The 25,268-nt window shown below is 44.2% G+C and overlaps 2 protein-coding genes across 22 annotated transcripts in view; both read right to left on the bottom strand.

Moving 5' to 3' along the window:
• Positions 1–4,804, bottom strand: part of PUM1 (pumilio RNA binding family member 1) — a 49,424-nt gene extending 44,620 nt beyond the window's left edge. For 6 of the 19 annotated variants that reach the window (XM_083513986.1, XM_083514001.1, XM_083514003.1 and 3 more), the window contains exon 1: positions 4,183–4,804. The gene's annotated coding sequence lies outside the window, so the exon portion shown is untranslated. Of the gene's footprint in view, positions 1–4,018 lie in introns of all 19 variants that reach the window. The other 13 variants (XM_083513994.1, XM_083513993.1, XM_083513990.1 and 10 more) reach the window with 8 other exon arrangements.
• A 14,245-nt stretch (positions 4,805–19,049) lies between these two features.
• Positions 19,050–25,268, bottom strand: part of NKAIN1 (sodium/potassium transporting ATPase interacting 1) — a gene marked incomplete at its 3' end in the record, with an annotated part of 62,111 nt that continues 55,892 nt past the window's right edge. The window contains exons 5-7 of one of the 3 annotated variants that reach the window (XM_083512256.1): positions 23,209–23,269; positions 20,427–20,508; positions 19,050–19,647 (exon numbers count right to left, since the gene is read on the bottom strand). In XM_083512256.1, the coding sequence (XP_083368382.1) occupies positions 19,638–19,647; positions 20,427–20,508; positions 23,209–23,269 (153 nt within the window). Of the gene's footprint in view, positions 19,648–20,422; positions 20,509–23,208; positions 23,270–25,268 lie in introns of those variants that run through there. The other 2 variants (XM_083512257.1, XR_014528296.1) reach the window with 2 other exon arrangements.

Below are 25,268 nucleotides of genomic sequence, written 5' to 3' on the forward strand. Positions count from 1 at the left end.
TTAAGTACAAACAGAATATTCTAAAAACAACTATAATAATGGGCTTCTCCCCACTTTGGTTCCTTCTAAATATGCAAACATTGACAGAAAATATAAACAAGTAATCTTCCATTCATAGTTGTTTATTGCCCACTTTTCTCCTTTAACAACAAGAATTATTATCTGCCAAGCCTTTTTAAAGAAAAGCAATATTTAAAAAACTATACCCTGTCTTTCCATTTTTCCATTTTCAAAATCTGCACAGTAGTTTAACAGAAATAAAAAGCACACTTAGCAGCATAACAAAATCATTAAGGTGGCAGCAAAAAGAAAGTAAGTTATTAAAAGCCATTGGACAATTATACACAACTGAAACGTTCTCTGAAACAATCATGCCTAATCTGCCATCTGCACCGTACTAGCAATAGCACCAGTGGGAGTGTCCACAAAGCAGGCACCACCACTGAAAGCCCACATCTCCTGTAGACACCTTGTAGGAATGTGGGGTTGTTTTTTTTCAAATGGAAAAATGTGGCAGATGTTCAACTGTTGTAATGTTCTGCAGAAATGTATTCATTTATTACATTAGTAATAAATTTTCTGAATCAATGCAAGTCAAATTGGGGGGCTGGAGAAGATACAAAACTTATCAGGTCTAAAATAAAAACTTGCAATTGACTTTTCCTGCCCTGATGACTAGTCCAAAGAAACACACAAGTAATTGAAGATACAGTTTAAGCACCCCTGTATTTCACTATTTTAGTCAGTGAAAATAGCAAACCAGATTTTTCAGTGAGTGACTGCCATGCAGACAGCTTTAAGAACGAGTGGGGGGGGAGAGAGATTGCACAAAGCAAGCTTTATGCTCACTAAGCAATATCTAACACTAGTCACACATACTAGTCATATTCACTGAAATCAATGGAATCAAGTAACTTAAACCCATTGATTTCAATTGATCTATTCTGAATACAAGTTTTTTGGCTATTGCCCACTGGCTGTAACAAAAGATGAAAGGAAAGATAAATGGATAGTAGTGGGCTGGAATAGCCCATGTCATCTCATCACTCAATTTTTTAAAATGTTATTTTAACACCGGGAATTTAATGTGTATTTCCAGAATTACAGAAGCAAAACTACGCCTAAAACACCATGTCCAGGCTTGAAGCAACACTATGCCCAATATACCATGTCCAGGCTTGAAGCAACAGTTCCTCAGTCCAGTACTTTGTGCTCATGTTCAAGAAGTAATTTATTTGAAGCATTTTTATTCCGCTCTTCCACCGAAAGAGGCTCCCAGAGCAGCTTACAAAGTTTAGAAATGTGTCAGTTACAATACACTACACTTCCTCCTGCTCCCTTACAGAACTGAGAGCTGGTGTGATGTAGTTGTTAGAACAGAAGATTAAGACTACACACCTACTAGGCCATCAACATCATCTTAGGGTGCTTAATCTTAGGGTAGGCACAGTCCATTCTGGCATAGCCAAACGCACAGGGTTGTTGCGGAAGATAATACCGATGGCAGTGAAAGAGAACTGTATAGTGGGGAAAATGTGATAAAAAAAATTTAAGAACTGTCGCTTTCTTTTCAAATCTCAGCACTGTGAAGGTACATTTGTACAACCGCCTATGTAGGCACAGCACCACCAACGAATGCTAAATCTAGCATACGTAAGGAAATCCCTAAATGCAAATACACATTTTTGAAAAGGCACAGGGGGAACAACATGCTGGGAAGTTTAAGTTTAAAACTAAAGTATTTTTATATCACTTCATGCAAACAGAGGACTCTTACACTAGGGATTCCCAGACTCTAATTACCAAGCTCCACACCACTCTTATCTGCTCACTGCACATCTGAGGGATAGAACCCACACTTTGCAGCACAGTCTGTTCATTCAGCCACCATCCCTCTGCTCCCTAACACTACAACAGAATGTCCTATCAATGTACTTTCATTCAAGCTTCCGGTACTGCAGAGAGAACAAGACAGCTGCAGTGCCACAGAATCAGTAATCTGGAATGCCCTAAAGACCACCTAAGGCAACCCAATTGTCCAAAGCAGCCTACTCTCTCAGTGTGAACCCACGCCACATGAACATCCCATGCCCACAAGAGGAAGTTCTACAAAAGGCGACTCTCTCCATTTCTCATCTGCCCAGAAAAGGTTGACACCAGACCCCCACTTTGAAAGCCCTGATCTACAGAGAACTTTTCAAACTATAAAGGGTGGTTCAAGTCACATGACCACCACAGTTTATTTTCCCCTCACTTGAATCCCAAGTTTTGTTATCAGCTTCCTATGATAGCTGCTAATTTACAAACAAAAAGGATGCCTGTGGCCCTTATCAAAGATGCACCCTTCAACATAAACTATATTCACGTTACCAAAAAAGAAAGAAAACAATTTTTTTGTCGTCCTGTTGTGGTAAAAGGAATCACAATGTGTAACTTTCTCTTTTATATAAACTAGAAACAAACTTTAAAACAATTTAATAAAACTGATATAACATGGCATAACAAATACAACTGAATTGCTACATAGAAACTAGCCTTCCAGGGTTAATACCAGGGAAGGAATTAAAAATTGTAATCCAGAAGGTAAATTGCTATTCCCATATTATATTTTTAAGCCATCAAATCCTCCTTTTTCTAGGAAAATTGTCTCTTTGTGTTTGAAGTTTTTTGCCTAAAAATTCTAAGACCACAGCCCAACACAAGAGTTAAGCACATTAAAACTTATTTATTTCAGTGAACTGAAGCAGCATTAATTCTGGGCCATGACATAAAGTTGTGATCCTATGTACATTTACATGGGAGTAGTGGTGGGACTCACTTCTGAGTAAAGATGCAAAGGATCAAACTGTACATTCAGTTCTTTGTTATGGTTCTTACATGATCAGGCATGCCCCCCTCCGATAAATAAAAGTCTTTAAATTGATAATATTTTCCATGGGGTTCATATGATAACAAAGGGCTACCCCTTCCGTAACTTTGTTTCACTTCAGAATAGCTTCACCAAGAACTAACTTGAAGCTAGAAGGGCCAAGGGCCTAAGAGGGGAGAGAAGCCAGCCTTTCATTGTTGCTCACTTACAGATAAACACACAAGCTATATGTATAAAAAAACCCGAGACAAACCAGGAAATCCATTACTGCATGTATTCTTTATGCCCCTTTCATCCGGACAAAAACAAAAACAGAAATCCCTATACCACCATGCTCGCCCTGAAAAAAACAAACACAAGGGTCCCAAAACAAGCCCAACTAGCTACTACAAAGAAACACGAGCTCCAGAGGTACTGTATTAACTCACTGTGGGCCAGGGAAGAGAAACACCCTCCACCCCCCATTGTATAACATCCAACACACCATCCACTCCCCCCAACCGGACACTAAAGAAGCTCCCCCCATCCAATGTATACATACATAAATACATACCTACCCACCCAACCCTGTACACCAGTGGCAGACAAAGTTTAAGTCACGTACACCATTTCCTGTATGTCCTGCTCGCGGACGATTTTAATTAGGCATCACCTACGGACGTTTGAAAATCCAAATTACCTCCCCCTGTTTAATCACTTTCCCCCCACCTCCCTCCCCCAAAGTACTCCCCCTTTTATCCTCCACATCGCTGGAGTTCAATCCTGCACCATGAAATCAGCCACCCCCCGACCACCGCCACCAAACCACCACCCCCGCCCCCCAAAAATGAAGCATATTAATCACTCTGGCTGCTTGGAAAGACTATTTTAAGCCGAAGTAAACTCTCTTCCCCGCCTCTCCTCCCCCCCCCCCAGAAAAGGAAGGAGGGGAGGGAGGGAATGAGAGAACAAAACCACCCCAGGGGATGGTATAAGCTGCTGCTTCTTTTTTTAAGGTGGGGGCTTTTTCCGGGAAGGGGGGGCTATACAGTTTAAAGGGGGGCGTCCCGGGCCCCTCGAGCCGCCCCCCCATCGGTCCCTCCTCTCTCCCTCCTCCCCTCCCCTCCTGGAACAACAATAGAGGCCTTGCTTGGACTCGAAAATATGTACCAGGAACAAGCGCGAGGAAGAGCCTCGGCGATAATGCCCGCCCAGGGCCGCCTTTCGGAAGGGCCTCGCCGCCTCGGCCTAACCCCTAGCCCCAATACGGCTCTACCATCGGGCTGCCTGGGGTGCCGAGTCCCGTTTCGGCCCACTCCGGTCCGGATACTCACGGGCGGAACGGTAGGATGAAGATGGATCTCAAAGGCCCCCCCCTCCCCCCGGCCTCTAGCTCCGGCTGCCGCTCCCCCTGCCTTTCACTCCAACAACATGGCGGCCCACTGGGGACTCGGGGCGGCGCGCTGCATCATGGGAAGGGTAGGCTCCGCGAGCCTGGCCGCCGCCGCCGCCGGCTTGCAAGGAAGCTCAAGCCGCGAGCTCCAGAGGCGCGCGGGGCTTTGTTGTGGCCTCGCGCGCGCACACGCACACACCCCGGGGCGGAGGGACCCAGCATATACGTAAAAGGGAAATCGGGGTGCTTGGGTTTGGCTTTAAAAAAATAAAAATAAAAACACCTCCGCAGCCTGAGCCTTTAGAATTTAGGATGAGAGAGTTATGATGCACAGTATACAGAAATATATATAGAAGATGCACATCATTTATTGCTAATATAGAACGTGAACTGTACGGGGGCCCCCACCTCAAAAAGGCACCCTCTCCCTTTTATACATGCTGCATAACAGTAAAAGACCCTTGGCAACCAAATCCTCAAGTCAAATGCCCCTTATCCCACCCCCAAAAGAGGCTGTCAACAACTCCCCACTTCCTTCAGCTACTGTGCCTGGAATGGGGTGTGACAGGCAAAAACTCAACAGGTGGAGTTTTCTGTTACTGCTGCCACTGCTACAGCTACACCCTCAGTCGTGTTCACATTCGGCATTTGCTTGCTGGATATTTTGTTTGCCATGAAAGGCACAGCAGCCATCCCTGAAGAAGCTGGCAACGCTAACGACGACAGTGAGAAAGGCGCAGGAAAATCATAGCAGGTCTGTATCCCACCCCGCGAAACAAAATGCACGTGTGTAACTATCGTGATTCTTCTTATACATAAACAAGTCCCCCTCCCCCGTTCTTCTCACTAACAGCAGAAATTAATTCCACTGCAAAACAAAATGAGTTATGCTCAACTAGACTTTGCTCCTTCGGAAAGATTACACGCCAACAACAGTTGCTGCTCTACTGCCATCTGTAACAGAATCATGGACTTATAAAACTGTAGAATTTCAGACTTGGGACTCCAAGGGTCATCTAGTCCAACCCCCTGCGATGCAGGAATCTCAGGTAGATCATACATGGCAGGTGGCCATCCAACCTCTGCTTAGAAACCTCCAAGGAAGGAGAACCCACCATCTCTTGTACTGGGAGTCTACTCCACTGTCAGAAGCTCCCCCCAATATTTAGCTGGAATCTCCTTTCTTGTAACTTGAATTCATTGCTACGGGTCCTAGCCTCTGGAGCAGGAGAGAACAAGCTCGCTCCGTCCTTTTTTCCAAGCTAAACATGCCCAACTCCCTCAACCGTTCCTCATAAGGCTTGGTTGGTTTTCAGATCCTTGATCATCTTGGTCGCCCTCCTTGGAACACGTTCCAGCTTGTCATTATCCTTCTTAAATTGTGGTGCCCCAAACTGGACACAGTACTCCAGTGTGGTTTAACCAAGGCAGAAAATAGCAGTACTAGGACTTCTCTTGATTGGGACGCTATAGTTCTGTAACCTACTCCCTGCCCATCTGCACACCATTCACATGTTCAGTAGGCCAGGTTTTCCATCTGCATGTGTGGATCCTGCCTGGCTTTCTACTGGTGTGTCCTAACCTTGCTTAGCTGCTGCTCCTTTGTTCAGTAAGCAAACCGGTCTAACCTGTCCTTCTCTCTCCAGCATTGTGCTGGAAAGGCTTTGTCAGCTTCAATGGTAGACATTTAAGCAGATACAGAATGAGCATCTGCAAGTAGGTTAAAAAAAACCCCAGCAGACTCCCATCCTTTCCTGGTGGAACAGATGCCAAATACACATTCAGATTATCTGCAGCACCCTCTGGCAATTAAAGTAAACTTCCCATTTCAAAGTCACATTTAGAAGACAATACACGTGATGCTCAAGTACTTTGGAATGAGCCTCAATGAGCTTAATGGGACTTCAAAACAAACATGCAGAACTTAAAAGACAGAACCGCTGCTTTCTCTTTTAAGGTGCAATTTAGATCAGCATATGCAAACTATTGTTGACCGACTACAATATTTGCGCTCTCAAGCCCAAAGCAACCAGGATTTCCCTGGTCTAAGGGACAGAGGCCTTAGCTCACTGGTAGAGCAGTAGCAGGTTCGATCCCCAGGGTCTCTAGCTGCTAGGTGAGAGTCCTGTCTGAAATCCTGGAGAGCCGCTGCCAGTCAGTGCAGACAATACTGAGCTAGATGGAGCAATGCCCCGGCTGAGTGTAAGGAAGCTTCCTACAGTCAGTAAACGAACCCCTGCATAGTGAGTTGATCAGACTCACTTCAAAAAAAATGCATGCTTTGTTGTACTCTAACGCACAAGCACGTGTTCCCTCCCATCTCAAGGATCATTTTAAGACAATCACTGTTGTTACTTGTGCGAGATATTGGCTACTTTATTCATAAAAGTCGAGCACCCGATTTAAACAAAAGAGGGTCCCCACCGGAAATGTATTCCTACAGGTCCAAACGGCAATCATTGTAGACTACAGCTCCCATCACGTACTCCTTTTACCGGATATGAACAAATCCACTGCCTCGGTGCATTCTGGGACTTGTAGTTCCTGTGATTATAAACCGCTGTTAAAGGAACAGTCGCTTTGAAATCGGAGTTCATACAAAGCAACACTAAAACAATTGCCGCGTTACTACGCGTGTCTGTTCAGAAGGAAGTCCCGCTGATTTCAATGGGGCTTACTCCCCTGGTGCTTGAGTATGTAGGACTGCAATTTAAAGCGAATTACAGAAATGATTCCTGGCTGATTTCCTCTGCAAACAAAACAATTGCATTTTTATCATTGTTTAATCATCCAATGTTTTACATATTTTTTAAATGAAAAAGTACATTTTCTTCTTGAAATAGAAGATCAAGGAACTGAAATACTTTTCTCTAAATTTTGGGAAATATTGAAATAATTTAAAATGAGCGGTCAGGTGAAGAAATAAAAGTGTTTCTGCACACCAGGGCATTGATAGATTGCTATATGCTGTATTGTGGTTGCTCAATATATGCTGTTTGAAATTGTTTTTAATACAGTACTGTGTTTTAATGTTTGGGCATTGACTGAGAGGCCAGCAAACTCTAGAACTGCTTAAGCATTTTTGTTAGTTGCTGGACTTTGAGGAGCCACACACTCCAAAATTATTTCAGAACTTTCTCTCTCTCTCTCTCTCTCTCTCTCTCTCTCTCTCTCTCTGTATAATGCATTAGCCAACAGTTACGTAATAATACAATAATTCCTCTAAGCACCTCAAATTATTAATATATTGTTATGAGGTCTCCTGGATTGCATCCTGTTTTGTGCTTCATCAGAACAAAATGGACAATTTCTCAAATAATGTCACTCATTGTTTATTGCATTATATATTTCTTAAGATGAACAAAGATCAACACAGATCTGAAAAGTCAAACAAGAGGATCTACAGCTGCCATTGTAAGAGATTCTCCATTTTGCTCTGATGAAGCATAGAACAGGATGCAGTGCAGGAGCGGTCATCATAACAATAGAATAATTTGAGGTTTGGAGATAAAGGTTGTGATTGTTAGACTACAGTGGTTCTCTCTCTCTCTCTCTCTCTCTCTCTCTCTCTCATTTTACATGCAGTCTTGCTTTTCCTACATATAAATAATTTCCATGCCATTTTCATTATTTCTACAGTCCTTGTGATCTTGTCTGTTGTTCCTTATACCTTTGAAGACCTTCTCCTTTGTATTGGTTAGACTACAGCTCCTTTCGCCCCTAACCATTGGCCAAACTGAACGAGGAGTTGGAAGTCCACCAACATCTGTGGGGCCAAAGTTGAAGAACGCCATTCCACCACATAGCTATGGCTGCACTCCCAAGGACCATGGCTTGGAGGTCAATTTGTGCTACTTATTAGGCACCTAAAGAACATAGGTATAACTCTCCAGGCTCTCAGGGAAAACTTTGGCTGCTTTTCAAAACACAACTGATGTCAGCATTTTCCTGGAACTGACTGAAGCACTCCTCATTTGTCAGCCGCCCTGAGCCCGGCTTCGGCTGGGGAGGGCGGGATATAAATAAAATTTTTTATTATTATTATTATTCCTATTGTGTCGAATTGTATGGTTAGATGTTTGAAAATATGAATAACAATGGAGTCTGTGTGGTGTAGTGGTTAGAGTTTCTGACTAGCACCTGAGAGACCAGTGCTAGTAATCCCCACTCAGCCTTGAAGTTCACTGGGTGACCTTAAGCCAGCCACGTCACTCTCAGCCTAATCTACCCACTGGTGGAGGAAGAGGGGGGCAGGGGGAGCGCACCGCCACTGGCAGCGCAATCCTGGTGGGGTGCCATCGCTGTTCAAGTTGTGGGTGAACATATCAGATGACACAGCGATTCTTCAAACAGCTCTTCTTTATTCACAGGCCAGAACAGAACTGAACTGAAGGGTTCAGCCAGCCTGCTTATATAGAGCTCCACTAGAACGCAACAGTAACCATTCTCTGTAACTATCCAATCACTGAATGTCACTTTCGATCCCTTATTTGCATATGTGGACCTGAATTATCTACAGTATACACCTGCTGGCCCAGGGTGAGAACTTCAGTACATAACAATCGCGGCTGCCCCCCTGCCCGCACTGGGCGCCACACCCCTGCAGGCGGCGTGCCACATCCCCAGGACGTGCATTGCGCCCCTTGGGACGTGCGCCAGCCACACCCCCGCTTGTTCTCCGCCCCCCAGTGCTGGAGCATGAAGCTCTGCCACTGAACCTACCTCAGGGTTGTTGTGAGGATAAAAAGGGGGAGGAAGACAGCCATGAATGTCACTTTGAGCTCCTTGGTGGAAATGTTGGATAAAAAAAATGTGAAGAATACTAATAATTTTGAACAATTCAGTACAAAGGTAACTTTTATGTTTATTGCTCTGTCCATTTTTGCCTCTGGCCTTGCCCACAACTTGCATGTGGCCGCTGCGAGGTTGCCCAAGAGGGAGTATGGCCCTCAGTCTGGGGGGAAAGTTCATCAACCCTGCCCTACAGATCTCACTGCAGTAACTGAGGCACAAATAGCAGATATGGGCATGGTGCTGTGTTCTTAACTTTGCTGTGACTGTATTGTATAATAAATAAATATTCATTCAAGTGTGTGTGTGTGTGTGTGTGTGTAGACAAAGCTATTGCCTTGTATCAGCAGATAGAATTGGCCAAGGCCATTTTTGACTTCCAAGTACAGCAGGTCCAGAAGCACCGCAAGAGGAACTCTTTAGGGAGAGATTAAAATGTAATAAAATCTGAGTAAATTCAAGCCTGGTGGCTAAGTAGCTGCCAGAGATAAGTGACAGAAGGAGGAAGGTGTCCAGGGGTTCCTGCTTCCATACACGTTTGCCAGGGATGATTCCCCATCCTCTCTCCAGCTTGGCTTCACATTGCAAAGATATAGCCAGGATGTCGCACTGCAAGTTCGCCGCATCCATCAAAGGCCGGCAGGATCATGTAGATGAGCAGGGCTTTACAGGTAAATTCTGCACAACTTAATATCTGTAGTGTTGGAAGGGACCACAAGAGTCATCTAGTGACTAGTCCACCCCCTGCAATGCAGGAATCTTTTGCCCAATGTGGGGCTCAAATTCGTGACCCTGAGATTAAGAGTCTCATGCTCTACTGACCAGTTTGTGGAACCCAATTGTTCAACAGTAGGTTTCTCCCTGCCCTATCCTGACCCCCTACATATGCATTAAATGTGCTGCTAAAACAAAGCAAGCTTGGAGTTGGGAAAACCAGAAGTAGATTTTTGCATGGAAGGACTGAGAACTCATTCCTATGCATGTGGGAACCAATTCTATAACTATATACGAGCACATCTTATTTATTTATATACAGTGGTACCTCGGGTTAAGTACTTAATTCGTTCCAGAGGTCTGTTCTTAACCTGAAACAGTTCTTAACCTGAAGCACCACTTTAGCTAATGGGGCCTCCTGCTGCCGCCGCACCGCCAGAGCACGATTTCTGTTCTCATCCTGAAGCAAAGTTCTTAACCTGAAGCACTATTTCTGGGTTAGCGGAGTCTGTAACCTGAAGCATATGTAACCTGAGGTACCACTGTACTTCATTTCTATACTGCCCATCATCTGAGGATGACAGGGCAGTTTACAATATAAAAACACAAAAATGCAGTTTCCAGCAACTGATATTCAGAAGCACGACTGCTTTAGACTGTGTAGACAAGCCATTATTGTGACTAGTAGTCATCAATAGCTAACGCATTAATCCATGAGAGGATTAATTCTGAGGCCTTTGAGCCTCAGAGAAAAAAAGGTGTCCCACCCCTTCTTGAATGAGGAAAGATGACCCTGATGAGCGTTCAAAATTAAATTTAAAATCCTGTATTTGGCACAGCTGGAGACAGAAGAATCTGAAGGGGGGAGTGAAAAAAAACCACCCATTTTAATCAGTTCAACTGCACTAAATCAGAAAAATACACAAAATTCAAACAGCTATTGTTAAAGCAAACATATTTGACGTGTTAAGAGTTACAGAAGAGAGAGAAAAATAATATTTTGACATTACAAATACAATTTTATTTATTTAAAAAAAATTGTCCAAGCACCAGTGCCAAAATCTGTGAGGATATTTTTTTAAAAAAAGGAAAGAGGGAAGAGAGGTCCGTGTGCAAGGGAGAAATGGAGTTACTTTCTACCAAATTTTGAATTGTGGCAATTCCAAAATCATCCTTCAATAAACAAACACACATGCAGGTACACATTTTTAACCACAGGAGATGGAGCGTATTTTCATCCAAAAACCCCCAAAACAAAAACTGAATGGATTTTTCACCCATGCTCCAATCTGGTTCTATGATCACAAACGTTCGTATAAACCATTACGGACTTCAGTCTTAGGCTCCACTTATCTGGGACTCCACCCCACCAAAAAAAGCAGGATTTACTTCCAATGAAACATTGTATAGGATTAGGGTGGACTTTATGAAGGAGTTGGGGTACACTTCATGAAGCCTCTTCTTAAGGATACGCATTTCCCCCTCCCCCAATCAGGGTGGGGAAGGAAGAATCTCAGTTACTCTGTGTTATTCATTTTTCCAATCTTAAGCACAGTTGTTCAGAATTCTGCATTGTAGCATGAATTTCTCTAGATATTTCTGCAATAAATTTTCCCTAACATAATGCATTTGTTGTATGTTATTTTCACTATTATATGCACTACCCCCTCAGTTTTGTATGCATTGTTTGGTTGGAGAACTGCATCGCAAATTTTGGGAAAGGGCAGGTTTTGAAGCACAGCTGCATTTCAATTCACACATTTCTCTGGGTCATGCAAATTATGGAGTCATCCAAACCTAATCCCTCCCACATCCCTAGTACTTTTCTTAAGATTTGCTAGTGTAGATGGGTGGGGTGGGGTGAATATAGCTCTGTTTCTGGTTATTCATCATTAATTATCATCATCAAGTTAAGCACTGAAAGCATACATTTGTGAAACAAGAGCCACTTGAGTCAGTCAGAATCCCAACTGCAATTATTTTTTATACATGAAGTAACTGCAGGAAATTAACAACAGTAAAACACAGTGCCGGCCCTGTCATTTGGTAGAGTTGGGAAGCCACCTCAGGAAGCAGGTGCTAGGAGGCGAGCATTGGTGTCAATGTCTGGGAAGGTACAATTGCATGTGTCTGCCCTGTCGCTTCTAACTATAGGCCGTTGCCTCCAGATACAGTAGAGGGCCACTGTCCTGTCGCCAATGTTGAACTGATTGAAGTGTCGGAAGTGATTTGACTGACAATCCAGTTGGCTTCTGTATGCAGAATTGGTGGGGCAACTGTCTAATTTCTTGCCTCAGGGTGTATAATGTCTTGGGCTGTCCTTGACAAATAACACAGGTCTTTTTGCAATTTCAGGTTCCCCTACAGCTGACCTAGCGCCGTCCTGCGAAATTGGAGGGGAGATATATGACGAATAAAGCCCAAGATGGTCTACATTGGTGATATGAAGCTCTGAAACAATATTGGGTTTGGATCATGGAATCATCACCCTTGCTAGACTCCAGCTTGGCTTTAGGATGAGCACGGATCCGTCCTGGGTTCTGTGTGGTTTTGGCACAGCGTCCCTAGGCAGAACTCAGCCTGTCCAAGAATCAAGTGCTATCCCTGTGCCACAGTTCTATTGTGTAAAATCAGGGGTGGTCAACCTGGAACCCTCCAAATGTTATTAGACTACAACTCCCATCGGTCCCAGCCAGCAGGGCCAATGGTCAAGAATGATGATGAGATGTAGTCCAACAACACCTGGAGGGCATGTTGGTTATCCCCCAATGCACACAAGGGTCTCAAGTTAAAGAATCCTCACATATCCAAAGAGCCAAAAAATATCACCCTCTCATCTTGGGAGCTGATGTATCTCAGTGGTTAGAGATAAAGGCTGCATGCAGAAGGTCCCATGTTTAATCCTTGGCATCTCCAGGTAGGATTGGCAAAGTCTCCTGTCTGAAACCCTGGAAAACCACTGCAAATGTGCATAAATAACATGCTGCTAGATGGACTCATTCTAAAGGAAGCTTCCTATGTTCATATCTTCCCCTGAGGCATTGAATCAGAATAGGCTCTTGGACCATTGTGCAAGTAAACACTGCTTCAGGATCCATGCGCTCCCACTCATTCCAGTAATGCTTACAAAGGCACAACCATTGACCTGGCTGCCAGAGAGGGAGAGAGAAAACAGCTCCATCGAAGTCAGCCTGGACCAATGGCTATTTGCCTCCTTGCCTCCCAGAACTACCTTGCACAGTGGCCACCTTCTGCCTTGTCATTATGGAGCTTTGAGCTAACATTTTGCTTGAAACAGGGCCTGAATTTGCTTAATCTCCTCTTCCTTTCTCAACACGTGCTCCTTTTGTATCATGCCTGTTAGATTACCAGCCGTCACTTTGAATTGGAAACCGCCTTCAATGTATTAGCAGAAATGGAGTATAAACAAACAGGTAACCTTGCCTTCCCGTAGCTGACATGGCTTTGCTGGCTGAGGCTAATGGAAGCTGTAGACCACTGATGGCCAAACCTGGCCCTCCAGCTGTTTTGGGACTACAACTCCCACCACCCCTAACAAACAGCACCAGTGGTCAGGGGTGATGGGAATTGTAGTCCCAAAACAGCTGGAGGGCCAAGATTGGCCATCACTGCTGTAGACCAAAACTTCTGGAGGGCACCAGGTGAGCAAAGGATTGAGTAAAAGGTCTAGATGTACAAATAGTGTGAACCGGTCTAAGGCAGCTTTCTGTTCTCCTAAGGCACTTGGAGCTCTTCAGTGGAAGATTGGGAGACGCACAAGAATCAAACATGATAATACTATAAATATGCTACTGAAACAACCTGGGGAAGTAATGTGAAGGAGATTTAGAAGTCCAGAGAGAGGGGAAATGATGTGCGTGTGGATTTGCAGGGAAATTTTTCTAACTTGAACTGGCTTGCAACCATTTCTATAAGGACGGCAATATTTGCATTAGATTGGGGATGGGAAAACCCGTGCCTTATTTATTTATTTATTTATATCATCATCGTCATCATCCCACCCTTCACCCTAAGGTGAAACACAATGTTAAAAAAGGTTTAACACAATTATCACAGAAGAAAGGTGGGTTCTAACAGTATACAACTCAGGTGTCAAAAGCCAGAGTGAAGAGATGTGTCTCCAGCAATCGCTATATAATGAGGAGGCTAGATGCACCTCTGTGGGGATGGAGTTTTGCAGCCGAGGGGTTGCTGCAGACTACAAACACACACACATTCCTGAGCTTCTGAGGTTGGTGGAACCAACACTGGGGCCCCCTTTGCCAAGCCTAACACCCAAGAGGAGGCACTCTTTCAGGTATTTGGGGTCTCAAGTCATTTCAGGCTTCAAAAACACTAATGTGAGCACCTTGAATTGGGCCTGGAAATGAACCAGCAACTACTTTGTTGTTGGGTCCGTAGCATCATCAGCCCCAGTCTGCCTCAGAAGGGGTGAGGAGCAGCTGTTCCCAAGCCATGGTTTAGATTGATTAAAAACTTTTGGACCAACTAAAAAACAAGTAGCCCCGATTAACCTGGCAGTTTTGTTTAAAAGAAGTATTATCATTTTTACTTGTTGGTTTCACGCTTGTTTCATTTATATTATGCTCCCTTTCCTCCAAGGATCTCAAGGTGATGTTCTGTATGTAGTCCCTCTCCCCCCACCCCCACCCCCAAACCTCCTATTTTATCCTGGCTGCAATACCATGAGGTAGGTTAGGTTGAGAAATAGAGACCAGCCAAACAACCATGGCCAAATGGGAATTTGAACCCTGGGCTCCCCAGTCCTAGGTCAACTGCACATTGACTTTTTAATAGGAATACTTCTTGCTGCTGGCAAGAAGAGGCAGTCCCTGTTCCTTTCACCCAGAAAGGAAAATCTCTTCTAATACAACAGCTGCATGGATAAAACATGTTTTCCCCCCCTGCTTCAGAACTACTGTTTTGCCACATATTCCAATTGAATCAATTTATACTCAATTGATAAAACCTCCTGCTATTAATCAGTTAAGGATGCAAACCTATGCACACTTATGAACGAAATGAATGTGCTGCAAGACAGGTGAGAGCTCTAATTTACTGTATTTTTTGCTCTATAAGACTTTTTCCCTCCTAAAAAGTAAGGGGAAATGTGTGTGTGTGTTATGGAGCGAATGCAGGCTGCACAGCTATAACAGAAGCCAGAACAGCAAGAGGGATTGCTGCTTTCACTGTGCAGCGATCCCTCTTGCTGTTCTGGCTTCTGAGATTCAGAATATTTTTTTTCTTGTTTTCCTCCTCCAAAAACTAGGTGCGTCTTGTGGTCTGGTGCGTCTTATAGAGCGAAAAATACCGTATGTCCGCCTTCCTCCCTCCCGTCACATCATTCCCAATTGTGAATCCCTTTTGATGTTAAGAGGTTTCAGGGGTGGTGGTTGGAAGAACAAGGTCACAAGCATTGGAATTTTCAAACTGGAACTTAACATTATTGCATTACAATTCATCAGTATTTGCTTTTAAAAAAGTAGCCCTCAAAGCTTTAAAAATAAAATTTATAATAAATTGTTCTAAAGTGGCTTCAAAAAGAAAACTACTGAAATGTTGCTTTAAAAAAAGTTATTTTGTGCAAAATTTATGTTGGTTTCAGTGTGCCAAAGAAGACAGGGGCTCCTGCACCTTCAATAGTTGCTTATAGAGGAAGCAATTTCAGCAGGATTAGTTTGCATGGCAAGAAACAACTGCTAACATTGCACGAACCCTGTTCTCTGTTTGCACTGATCATCCTAGCTACATGTTGGGGAAACTGCAATAAATTTATCTTGATTATAAAATTCCTTCTCTTTGAGCTGGAGGGTGGGGGCAAGAGTATTTCCTTTTTTTCAGTCCTGAGAATGCTCACCTTGAATCTAATATGAGGAGAAGCTGCTCTGACAGCCATTAGGGCCAACTCTTCTGCCCCTTCCTTATTTCCATGCTTCACAGTGCAATCTTATGCATGTTTACTCAGCAGGAAGTCCCAGTGGACTCAGTGGGGTTTACTCCCCAGTAACACTTGTGATTGCTGCCTTTTTACAAATCAGATCGGTAGAGAGTGAAGGGACATACATTGCAAATGAAAGGGAAATGGCTAGCTTGAGATGGGTTTTGGGGAAAACCACAATCTTTCATTCAAAAACTAAGTCTTACAGCTGCCACATCCTGCCCCCATATCAGGAGATTCCCACATTCTTTTGTCCAGTTCAGCAGGACAAAACTCTGAGCAGAGTTTTCAGCCAGTGGTGAATATATTACTAGAAGTGATGCTGAAAGCCTGTTCCAGTTGCTCAGCTTGCCCCCGACTGGCTAAGGCAGGATGCACTGCCAAGCATCTTATATCAGGTATATTTGGGTAATGGGGAAAAGAAACTGATGGCACAGGGACTTTTCTTCCAGAAATACCAGTTGCAGGCAGGCAAAAGGAGCAGACTTCAGTGTGCATGCACACACATACTTCAGGTTTATAGGTCCCCATTTATTGTCTCTATGTGCCATGCTCATGATATGGGAGATATTCAGCATTGCAAAGAAAGGCTGGCAGTCAGCCATATTATTAGGCCACAGTTATGTTTGGTGCAGAATTAACCAGATGAACGAGACACATCAACTGGGTGGCCTCCAACTCCTTTCAGACCTAGCCAGGACTGCCCACAGTTGGGAATGATGGAAATTGCAGTACGCCAATGTCTGGAGGGCACCAAAAATTGGGGGAAGGCAGGTCTAGAAAAGGATCTAGCCTTGCAGTATCTAATCCAACTGCTTAGAATCTTTTTCAATCTGAGGGCAGGAACTTTATTGGTAGGTGGCTGCGGGTTGGCAGTGGTGGGTGGGGCAAGAGCCCCAAAGTGGGTGAGCAACGGATGGAACGCCTACCTCTGTACAGTATGCTATGTTCCAGCTGCAAAAAAAATTATAGGTTCCTACATACCCAGCTCTCTGTCCTGCATTAATGCATTATGACAGTTCAAGGCATTCCTGAGCAAGTACTGACTGCATTTCTTCCACTGTGGAATGAATAACTACTGCTCACACCATCACAAGTGAGATTAGGGGGGATACCTTCCAGCAGTCTTTCTCGACCTGCTGTCCTCCATATGTTGCTGGACTGCGGCTCCCATCATCCCTGACCACTGGTCATACAGCCTGGGGCTAATGTGAGATGGAGTTCAACCACATCTGGAGCACATCAGCTTCAGGAAGGCTGGCTTCAGGAGACAGAGCTTCCAGGAAAGGCTAGTGCCACTAGGCATCCTCAAGCCCCAGTCTCATCACTTTCTGGGTCTTAAGCACCTGCCCTATCATTCACAGTGTTTGTTATTTGGCTCCACTGATTTCCTTGAGTGGAAACACTTCTCTGAGAGAGAGGAATGGGTTCTATTTTTATTTAACCACAGGAGGTCACATTTTAGCTGTGTTCAAATGAAACCTTACTGGAGTGGCTCAGGATGCACACTTGTGTTGGGGTGAGATGGACAATTCTCATGTGAGGGTTTAGTTCACAGTTCAAGTCTGCAGAAGTTGAATGTGCACAGCATGGATTGGCTAGTACTTAAGCTATCGCGAATATATCCTTACTCCAACATCCCCAGAACAGCTTTGATATTTTTGTTTAACCCCCCCCTACTATATTAAAAAAAGGAGACAATGAAGGAGCATGTGACTGAATATGCAGAAATGGTGATATAAACCAAAAAAAGGTAGACAGTTCATCTGAAGGGAAGGGGAAACTGATGACTAAATTGGCAGGGTGTTCGCATGTCTATCGGTCTTTTGCATAGTGAAGTGGGAAGGAAGTCAGGCATACACAGTGGGTATTGAAATGGTATGGGGTGTATCCAATGCTAGTCCTACTCAGAGAAGACCCACTGAAAGTAATGACCATGTCCAAGTTAGGTCCATCAATTTCAATGGGACTGCTCTGTGTATGCAGCTTTACAAGAAAAAGTCTGTGTGAAACAATAACTGAGGCTTCCAACCTCAGGATGAGAATTTTTGTAAATAGGAATACATGACTAAAACCACAACTTTAATGTTGAAGAGCTAAATGAGAACTTTCTCCTTGGAAGCCCACACCTGGGAATATAATGGCATTATGAACATGGCTTGGTAGCGATGACTTTAGTTTGGAGTGACAAGGACTGGCAATGGTGGTCAGCACATGGAGGGAGTGGTGCTTACCTGACCTTCAGCTTAGCGGGAAAAAGAAGGGCAAGGCGGTGGCAATGCCTGTGTGGTGCAAACACACTACTAGAGTCAATCTGGTGTTCTTTACTGGTGCATTTGCACTGCACCACCCTTACCGTGGCCTATGCCTGGTAAGCTACAGTGATGCTGGTGATGGGAGGTGTGGCGAGTGCCACCAGCCACTACTGGGAACTGCCTGGTGTCAGAATGAGGCAGCTGCGACCAATTCTGAACAAGCTTTTGTGTGTTTGGGCAGACTATGAAAACTTACGGCAGCCTTCCTCACCCTACCATGCTCTCCAGATGTTGTTAGATCTCCATTTCCACCAGTGGTCCCAGATGATGGGAGCTGTAGGCCAGCAGCATCTAGAGAGCACCAGGTTAGAGAAGGCTGCAGAAATTCTTGACCCTGCAGCGTCCAGCACTGAGATGTTGAGAAAGTAGGGCACTTGGAGGAAAAAGGGTTCTGCACCACCAATTTACAGAAAGAAAATAAGAAAGAGAAACCAGCTGATGAGAGTCTGGCCCTTTGGGAGGCATTTATCGTGTTCCCGGAAATGGTTCTCAGGACCCTTTTGGAAACACTATGTCTCCCAGTGGTGGCTGGTACCCATTGGGATTGTTAGGACAAGGGAACTAATGGTGGGCAGAGCCAGCCACAGCAGGCAGAGCCAGAGCCAAAGACAGCCACAGGCAACTAATTCTAGGTTTGGCTCCCGTCCTCCTCCTTGCTGAGTTCTACAAGGGGCAATACTGAGATGAAGGAGGGGCTGACTGAAAGCAGGTTGAGGGTGGTGGAGCAGCTCCCCTTTTGGCCTAATGGAATAGCTCCCACTGGATTCTAACATATAAACTTGGAATCATTGGGATGCAAAACCAGCTCCGAAATAAACCCACACATTTGTCACAGTACGCATATATTCAATTCTGTCTCCATGATCAAAGAACTATTTTGTCTTCTCCAGCGGTTACGAGGAGTTGGATTTTTAACTGATGCTCATTTAAATAGTAAACGGAATTGGGAAGCCTTGGGTGTACGGGGGCTGGGAGTGGGAAGAACAGATTTCAGACCTAATGAAGCCTCCCCTTTCCAGATGTCAGATATATATCTATCTCACTCTTTATTGCAATGTATGGATTCTCTCGCAGCCTGTGCCACATTGCAAGGCCATTTGCTCAGAAGCAAATGGGACAACAGGAAGTGATCCGGAACAATTTTAAAAAAAAAGTAATAAAGAGCAACACTTCAAAACCCGAAAAAGGTCTTCCTTAAAAATAGGGCTTTTCCTTGCCCTCTCTGGAACGTAATATTGCCCTTGCTTGATTTTCCTTTTAAAAAAATTCGCTGGAGTTACCAGCACCACTACAAACACTGGCCAGCAGGTGGAGCGTCGAGCTTCTTTTTGGTTCCTCAGTCTTGAGCAGAAAGAACTTGTGCCAGAATCATCTTCCAGGTGCATGAAAACTCTCTGTGGCCACTCAAATGAAGGAGTTAAAGAGAAAGGAGGGGAGGAAATGAACCCAGGAAGAGTCACTGTGTTGTCTCTGGGCGGGATTTCAGGCCACACCAGATCTCCAGAGGAGGTGACTGCCATTTGGCTTTGGAATCATTTTATCATATTCGGCACCCTGCTTGCCTTGCGTTTTTTGCAAACGTCCCCAGGGGCCAGCTCACTGTAGTTAAGGAAACAGTTATCCAGAGCTAAAAGAGCAAAACAGAGCAAAGGCATCAGATTTAGTCCAGGGCTGGCAACAAAGCTTCAGCAAACACCATTAAGGGCAGTGAGTTAAATTCAGAACCATTCAAAAAACCTGAATGAAACAGGGCCCATTCAATTTTTTTCATGCCTTCAGTCATTCATTCTTATTTATGTACAATATTTTTATATGCTAGACAGTTCTAAGCGCTCTACATAAAACCTGTTTAAAAGATACACCCAATGGTATTCAATGCAATTTCCTAAAAACGGTATTAAAAATTAAGTGTCGTATCCAGCGCTAGTCTTGCTTAGAGCAGACCCATTGAAATTAATGGAGAGGACTCTGTTAGGCCCATTGGTTTCAATGGGTCTACTCTTGAGTAAAACTTAAGTTGAATACATCCCTAAGCGTCAGAGCTCAGGCTAACTTGTTTCCAACATCTGATTTTATCAATAATTTGATATCTTATATACACTGCTTTTGATGATCAAGCAGTATATAAATCTGGTTTAAATAAATAGGGTGGTTGTGTTTACATGTGGCTTAGATTGCACGTGGTTCAATATCTCACATAAATTTCATGGACTGATGTGCATCCCCTCCCCATTGAACATTCCACTGTCATATGGACAGCCCATAGTGCCAGTGGCAGGATAGGTGCAGTGTTTAGTGAAGGGGACACATATCGCTTCTCTCAACACAGAGGGAAGAGGATGTAGGTAAGGGCATTGTCTAGCAGCCCCCATGCATCCCTGATCCCCACAGATGAGAGATACTCACGTATACAAAGGCTGTAGCTGCAAGTGTGACATCTTTTGGGGTGCCTGGTAGCCATATGAATCAAATCCCCCAATGAAATCAACTGTGGGGTGAAAAACGAGGAGTAAGCATTCATATCAAACAACTCAGGTTCAACAGACCAAACAACAAAAGCAGCAACACACAAAACGTGGCAGCATTTTTAAAGCGCTTGACCCCTCCCAAAGAATCCTGGGAACTGTAGTTGGTTAAGGGTATTGGAAAGTATAGCTTGGTGAGTGGGGGCAAACTACAGCTCCCAGGATTCTTTGAGGGAAAGCCATGTGCTTTAAATATATGGTGTGCACACAAAGGACGTTACAGAAGTGTCTCTGGAGATTTTTGCTTCTTAACCCAACTCCTTGATTATTATCATCATTTTTGAGGCCCCTTTTCCACCTGGTGAGGTGCATTTGTCTCCCTCATTACTGTCTTTCAAGAGGAATTTAAAAAAAAAAACATCTGTTTTCTCATGAATTTGATGGCTGAAAGACACTATTTCTGGCAGCCTTGACATTACAGTGGTACCTTGCTACTCAAACGCCGAAAGCCTGGAAATAAGTGTTCCGGTTTTCGAACGTTTTTCGGAAGCCGAACGTCCGATGCAGCTGTTGGCTATTGTTTCCAGGGCGCCTGCATCAATCAGAAGCTGCGCCTTGATTTTCGAACATTTCGGAAGTCAAGTGGACTTCCGGAACGGATTAAGTTTGGCACTTTTGTTTTTGCTATTTATTTTGTGTTTTTCATTTTTGAGACTCTTTCGGTTAATTTGTTTTTGTGACTGTGTGGGACCCAGTTCAGCTACTGATTGATTGATTGATTGATTGTACGACTGCGGAAATGGATAAAAGCCCCCCATCCAAACAATAACAATCATCAGTGCAGGTAAGAAAATAATAATTTAAATTTTTATCATCTACAATACTGTCTTATTTATTTTACAGTCCAGTACAATGATTATTGCTTTCATAATGGTTTTGTTAGATAGTAAAATTCATGTTAAATTGCTGTTTTAGAGGTTGTTTTTAAAAGTCTGGAACGGATTAATCCGTTTTGCATTACTTTCAATGGGAAAGCGCGCTTTGGTTTTGGAATGCTTTGGTTTTGGAACGGACTTCCAGAACAGATTAAGTTTGAGAACCAAGGTACCACTGTACTGTTTTTAAACTGTTTTGCAATATAGATACATAGATAGAGCAATGATGTCCCCCTTTCCAGCCTGCTCTTCTGACTTTCCATTCCATATTGTGTGAGAGGCATTCAGAGCTGCTTCTATTACACTTCTAATATTAATTTTGCCATAGCTGAGCTTGAGTCTCTTCTTTTTATAATGGACTGCCTGATTAGATTTGGAATTAAATGAATGACTGTCAAAGCCGAGAGCTCTCTCTGAAGTTTGTTAGGAAAGACAAACATGCAGGGAAGGACCAGCTTCCGCCTGCATTCCAAGCTCTGCGTAGGAGGATACGTATAATTTGCTGCTCCCTAAATGGGTTTTTTCATGTGTAAAGTTTATTAATAATTTCATTTGTGTCAGATGCTGCCGTTTGGAAGCTATCAGGAGCAAATAAGCCTCCGCCAGCTTCAAATATATTCCAAGCAACTTATTACAATGGCTAGGCAGTGTCCTGTTTTACACAAAAGGTTTTAATTTTCCGCTACATCTATTTAGAATGTTATCTGAACATGAGCCACAGGCTGGCAGGGTGATTTGCTTGCAGAAACATTTTCGAATTAACCGTGCTAGAGGATACATTCATTGTTCTTTTGCTAACTGGGACTCCAGCCTTCCTCCGCAGGCATCGGAGGTGAATGGCATTGAACAGAAGTGGGGAAATCCAGCCCGTAGGGCTAATGTGGCCCCTCAGGATTCTCTGTGTGGCCCCCAGGACTCTCCCCAGGCCCTGCTGTGCTGCCCCAGTGGTTTCGCCTCATTGGAATGTGTCCTTGCTTGTCTGGATGGAGAGAATTGGAAGGGGAGGAATGTAGAAACCTTTAGCTTCTGCCTGCTGGAATGTGGTGTCTTTTTCTCTCTCAAAACCTAACTCACAGGATTATTGTGGGGAGAGTGTGAGGGGAAAGCACCACAGGCACCATCTTGAGTTTCTTTGAAGGGTAAGTGAAGTATAAATGTAATAAATAAAAGAAGCTTTTATCTCCCTGTTTACTACCAACCCCACACGAATTGGTACCCACAAACCACAGGGAGTCCATCTAGGGTAGCGGTCAGGGGTCAGCAAACTTTTTCAGCAGGGGGCCGGTCCACTGTCCCTCAGCCCTTGTGGGGGGCAGGACTATATTTTGAAAGGGGAAAAATGAACGAATTCCTATGCCCCACAAATAACCCAGAGATGCATTTTAAATAAAAGGACACATTCTACTCATGTAAAAACACGCTGATTCCCAGACAGTCCGTGGGCCAGATTTAGAAGGCAATTGGGCTGGATCCAGCCCTTGGACCTTAGTTTGCCTACCCATGGGTTAATAAGTATGATGGATTTAAATTGGGCAGACCTAGGTTCAAAATGAAGACAGGAGTGCCTGGCGTGCTCTGGTCCATGGGGTCACGAAGAGTCAGACACGACTAAACGACTAAACAACACAGGTTCAAAATCCCTGCTAGGCCACCAAGGTGGCATTTGAACCATATTCGATTACTGCATCATATAAACAGTTTGAGCTACATGCCACACTCCCTCTACCCCTAAATGGAGTACTCCATAGCCAAGTAATCTCCAGTTATTAGTAGATGAAAGGTACTTACAGCTGTCTTCTTCCTCCATAAACACTTTGCTGACGTAGCAGGCGTAAACAAATCCGAAGAGCTTCAAAATATAAAATTATTTTTTGAAAAGAAAAGGAAGAAAAAAAGAGGGAGAAAAGCGAATTATTTGAAAGCAAGGAAAAAGCAGCGGCAGTTCGGCGAGAATCAGAAATGGTCAAGATGAGGCTGAATAGCTGAATCAAATCACACACGCAAAATCGCAGGCAGCCACATTGGCCCCCAAGATCAAAACAAGATCAAGAGCAATACCATGATTGGGCTCAACTTCAAAGTGAAAGAGAAGCGAGCCAGTTTTGGAGTTCATTAGCACCCTTCCTTGGCTGGGTATCAGAAACAAAAGCCAGGGATTGGGGCAAGAAAATGCTGGCTGAGATGTATTGTGCTTACTGGGACCACACATGGTGAATAAATCCCATTGAACTCAAGGGGGTTTGCTTCTGACTAGGCATGCATAGGATTGCGCTATTGATCTAGTCCAGAAGAATCTTTTACTTCCATAAACCCCCTCCCCCCTCCCATTTTTGTTGCTGTTGTTTGTTTGGGCTTTTTGTTGTTGTTGAACAACCCACACAATGGATGAAGAGCAGTTATCTCCCGCTAGGACTACAGCAATCTGCTCTATATGGGGCTACCTTTGAAGGTGACCCAGATACTACAACTAATCCAGAATGCGGCAGCTAGATTGGTGACTGGGAGTGGCCACCAGGACCACATAACATCGGTCCTGAAAGACCTACATTGGCTCCCAGTACGTTTCTGAGCACAATTCAAAGTGTTGGGGCTGACCTTTAAAGCCCTAAACGGCCTCGGCCCAGTATACCTGAAGGTGTGTCTTCACCCCATCGTTCAGCCTGGACACTGAGGTCCAGCTCCGAGGGCCTTCTGGCAGTTCCCTCCCTGCGAGAAGTGAAGCCACAGGGAACCAGGCAGAGGGCCTTCTCGGTAGTGGCACCCACCCTGTGGAACGCTCTCCCATCAGATGTCAAGGAAATCAACAACTCTCTGACTTTTCAAAGACATCTGAAGGCAGCCCTGTTTAGGGAAGTTTTTAATGTGTAATGTTTTATCGTGTTTTTAATATTCTGTTGGGAGCTGCCCAGAGTGGCTGGGGAAACCCAGCCAGATGGGTGGGGTATAAATTGTTGTTGTTGTTGTTGTTGTTGTTTACTACTGTACAGTCATACTTCATGTTACATTCTTTCAGGTCATGTCCCACGGTGACCCGGAAGTACTGGGAAGGGTTACTTCCGGGTTTCGCCGCTCGCACATGCGCAGAAGCGGCAAATTGCAACCCACACTTGCGCAGACACGCCGCTGCGGGTTGCGCTCTTTTCATGTTGTGAACGGGCCTCCAGAACGGATCCTGTTTGCAACCAGAGGTACCACTGTACTGAATTCCAAAGCTTGTTTGCTTCTCTGTGACTTTCCAATCAGCTTTAACAAAGGAATCAACCTGCAGATTACTATTTTTTGTGTGTGCATTAAATGTGCTGATATCCAGGCCCAGCTAAATCCTGTGCATTCCTCTCCCCCCCCCCATCCTGAATCAGGTCTGCAGGCTGAAGGATGCTCCTTGACCTGTTGCTGCTTTTATACGCTCAGGGGATGGCAATGTCTGAGGGTGCCTTTTGCCAGCTATGGCCGGTACACCAGCCCATCCCTTCCAGCTGATTGGGGACTCTGGCCTTGGGCCTCAGACAAATTCTGCACAAGCCTGGCGCCAGCTGAGCACCCCTCTGGGCAAGTTAGACGCCACCAAAATTATCTACAACTTAAAAAGAGGCCTGGCCTAGTTTACTCTCATGTGAGTTAGAGGTATTGCAATAATCAAGCCTAAGGGTTACTAAAAGAACCTGAAAAAGTCAATGTCAGCCACAAAAACGTTTTGTTTTAGTATTGTGTAATACTGCATTGTTAAAATTGATGTTGTATTTTAATTGTTGTAACCTGCCCTGGGACCTTAGAGTGGCAGGCAGGTAATAATTTGTAACAAGAAGAACAACAACCTGATGCAGATCTTAAATGTTTGAGAAAGATAG

The sequence above is a fragment of the Podarcis liolepis genome (assembly GCF_965112155.1).
Source record: "Podarcis liolepis genome assembly, chromosome: 7".
Classification (NCBI taxonomy): Eukaryota; Metazoa; Chordata; class Lepidosauria; order Squamata; family Lacertidae; genus Podarcis; species Podarcis liolepis.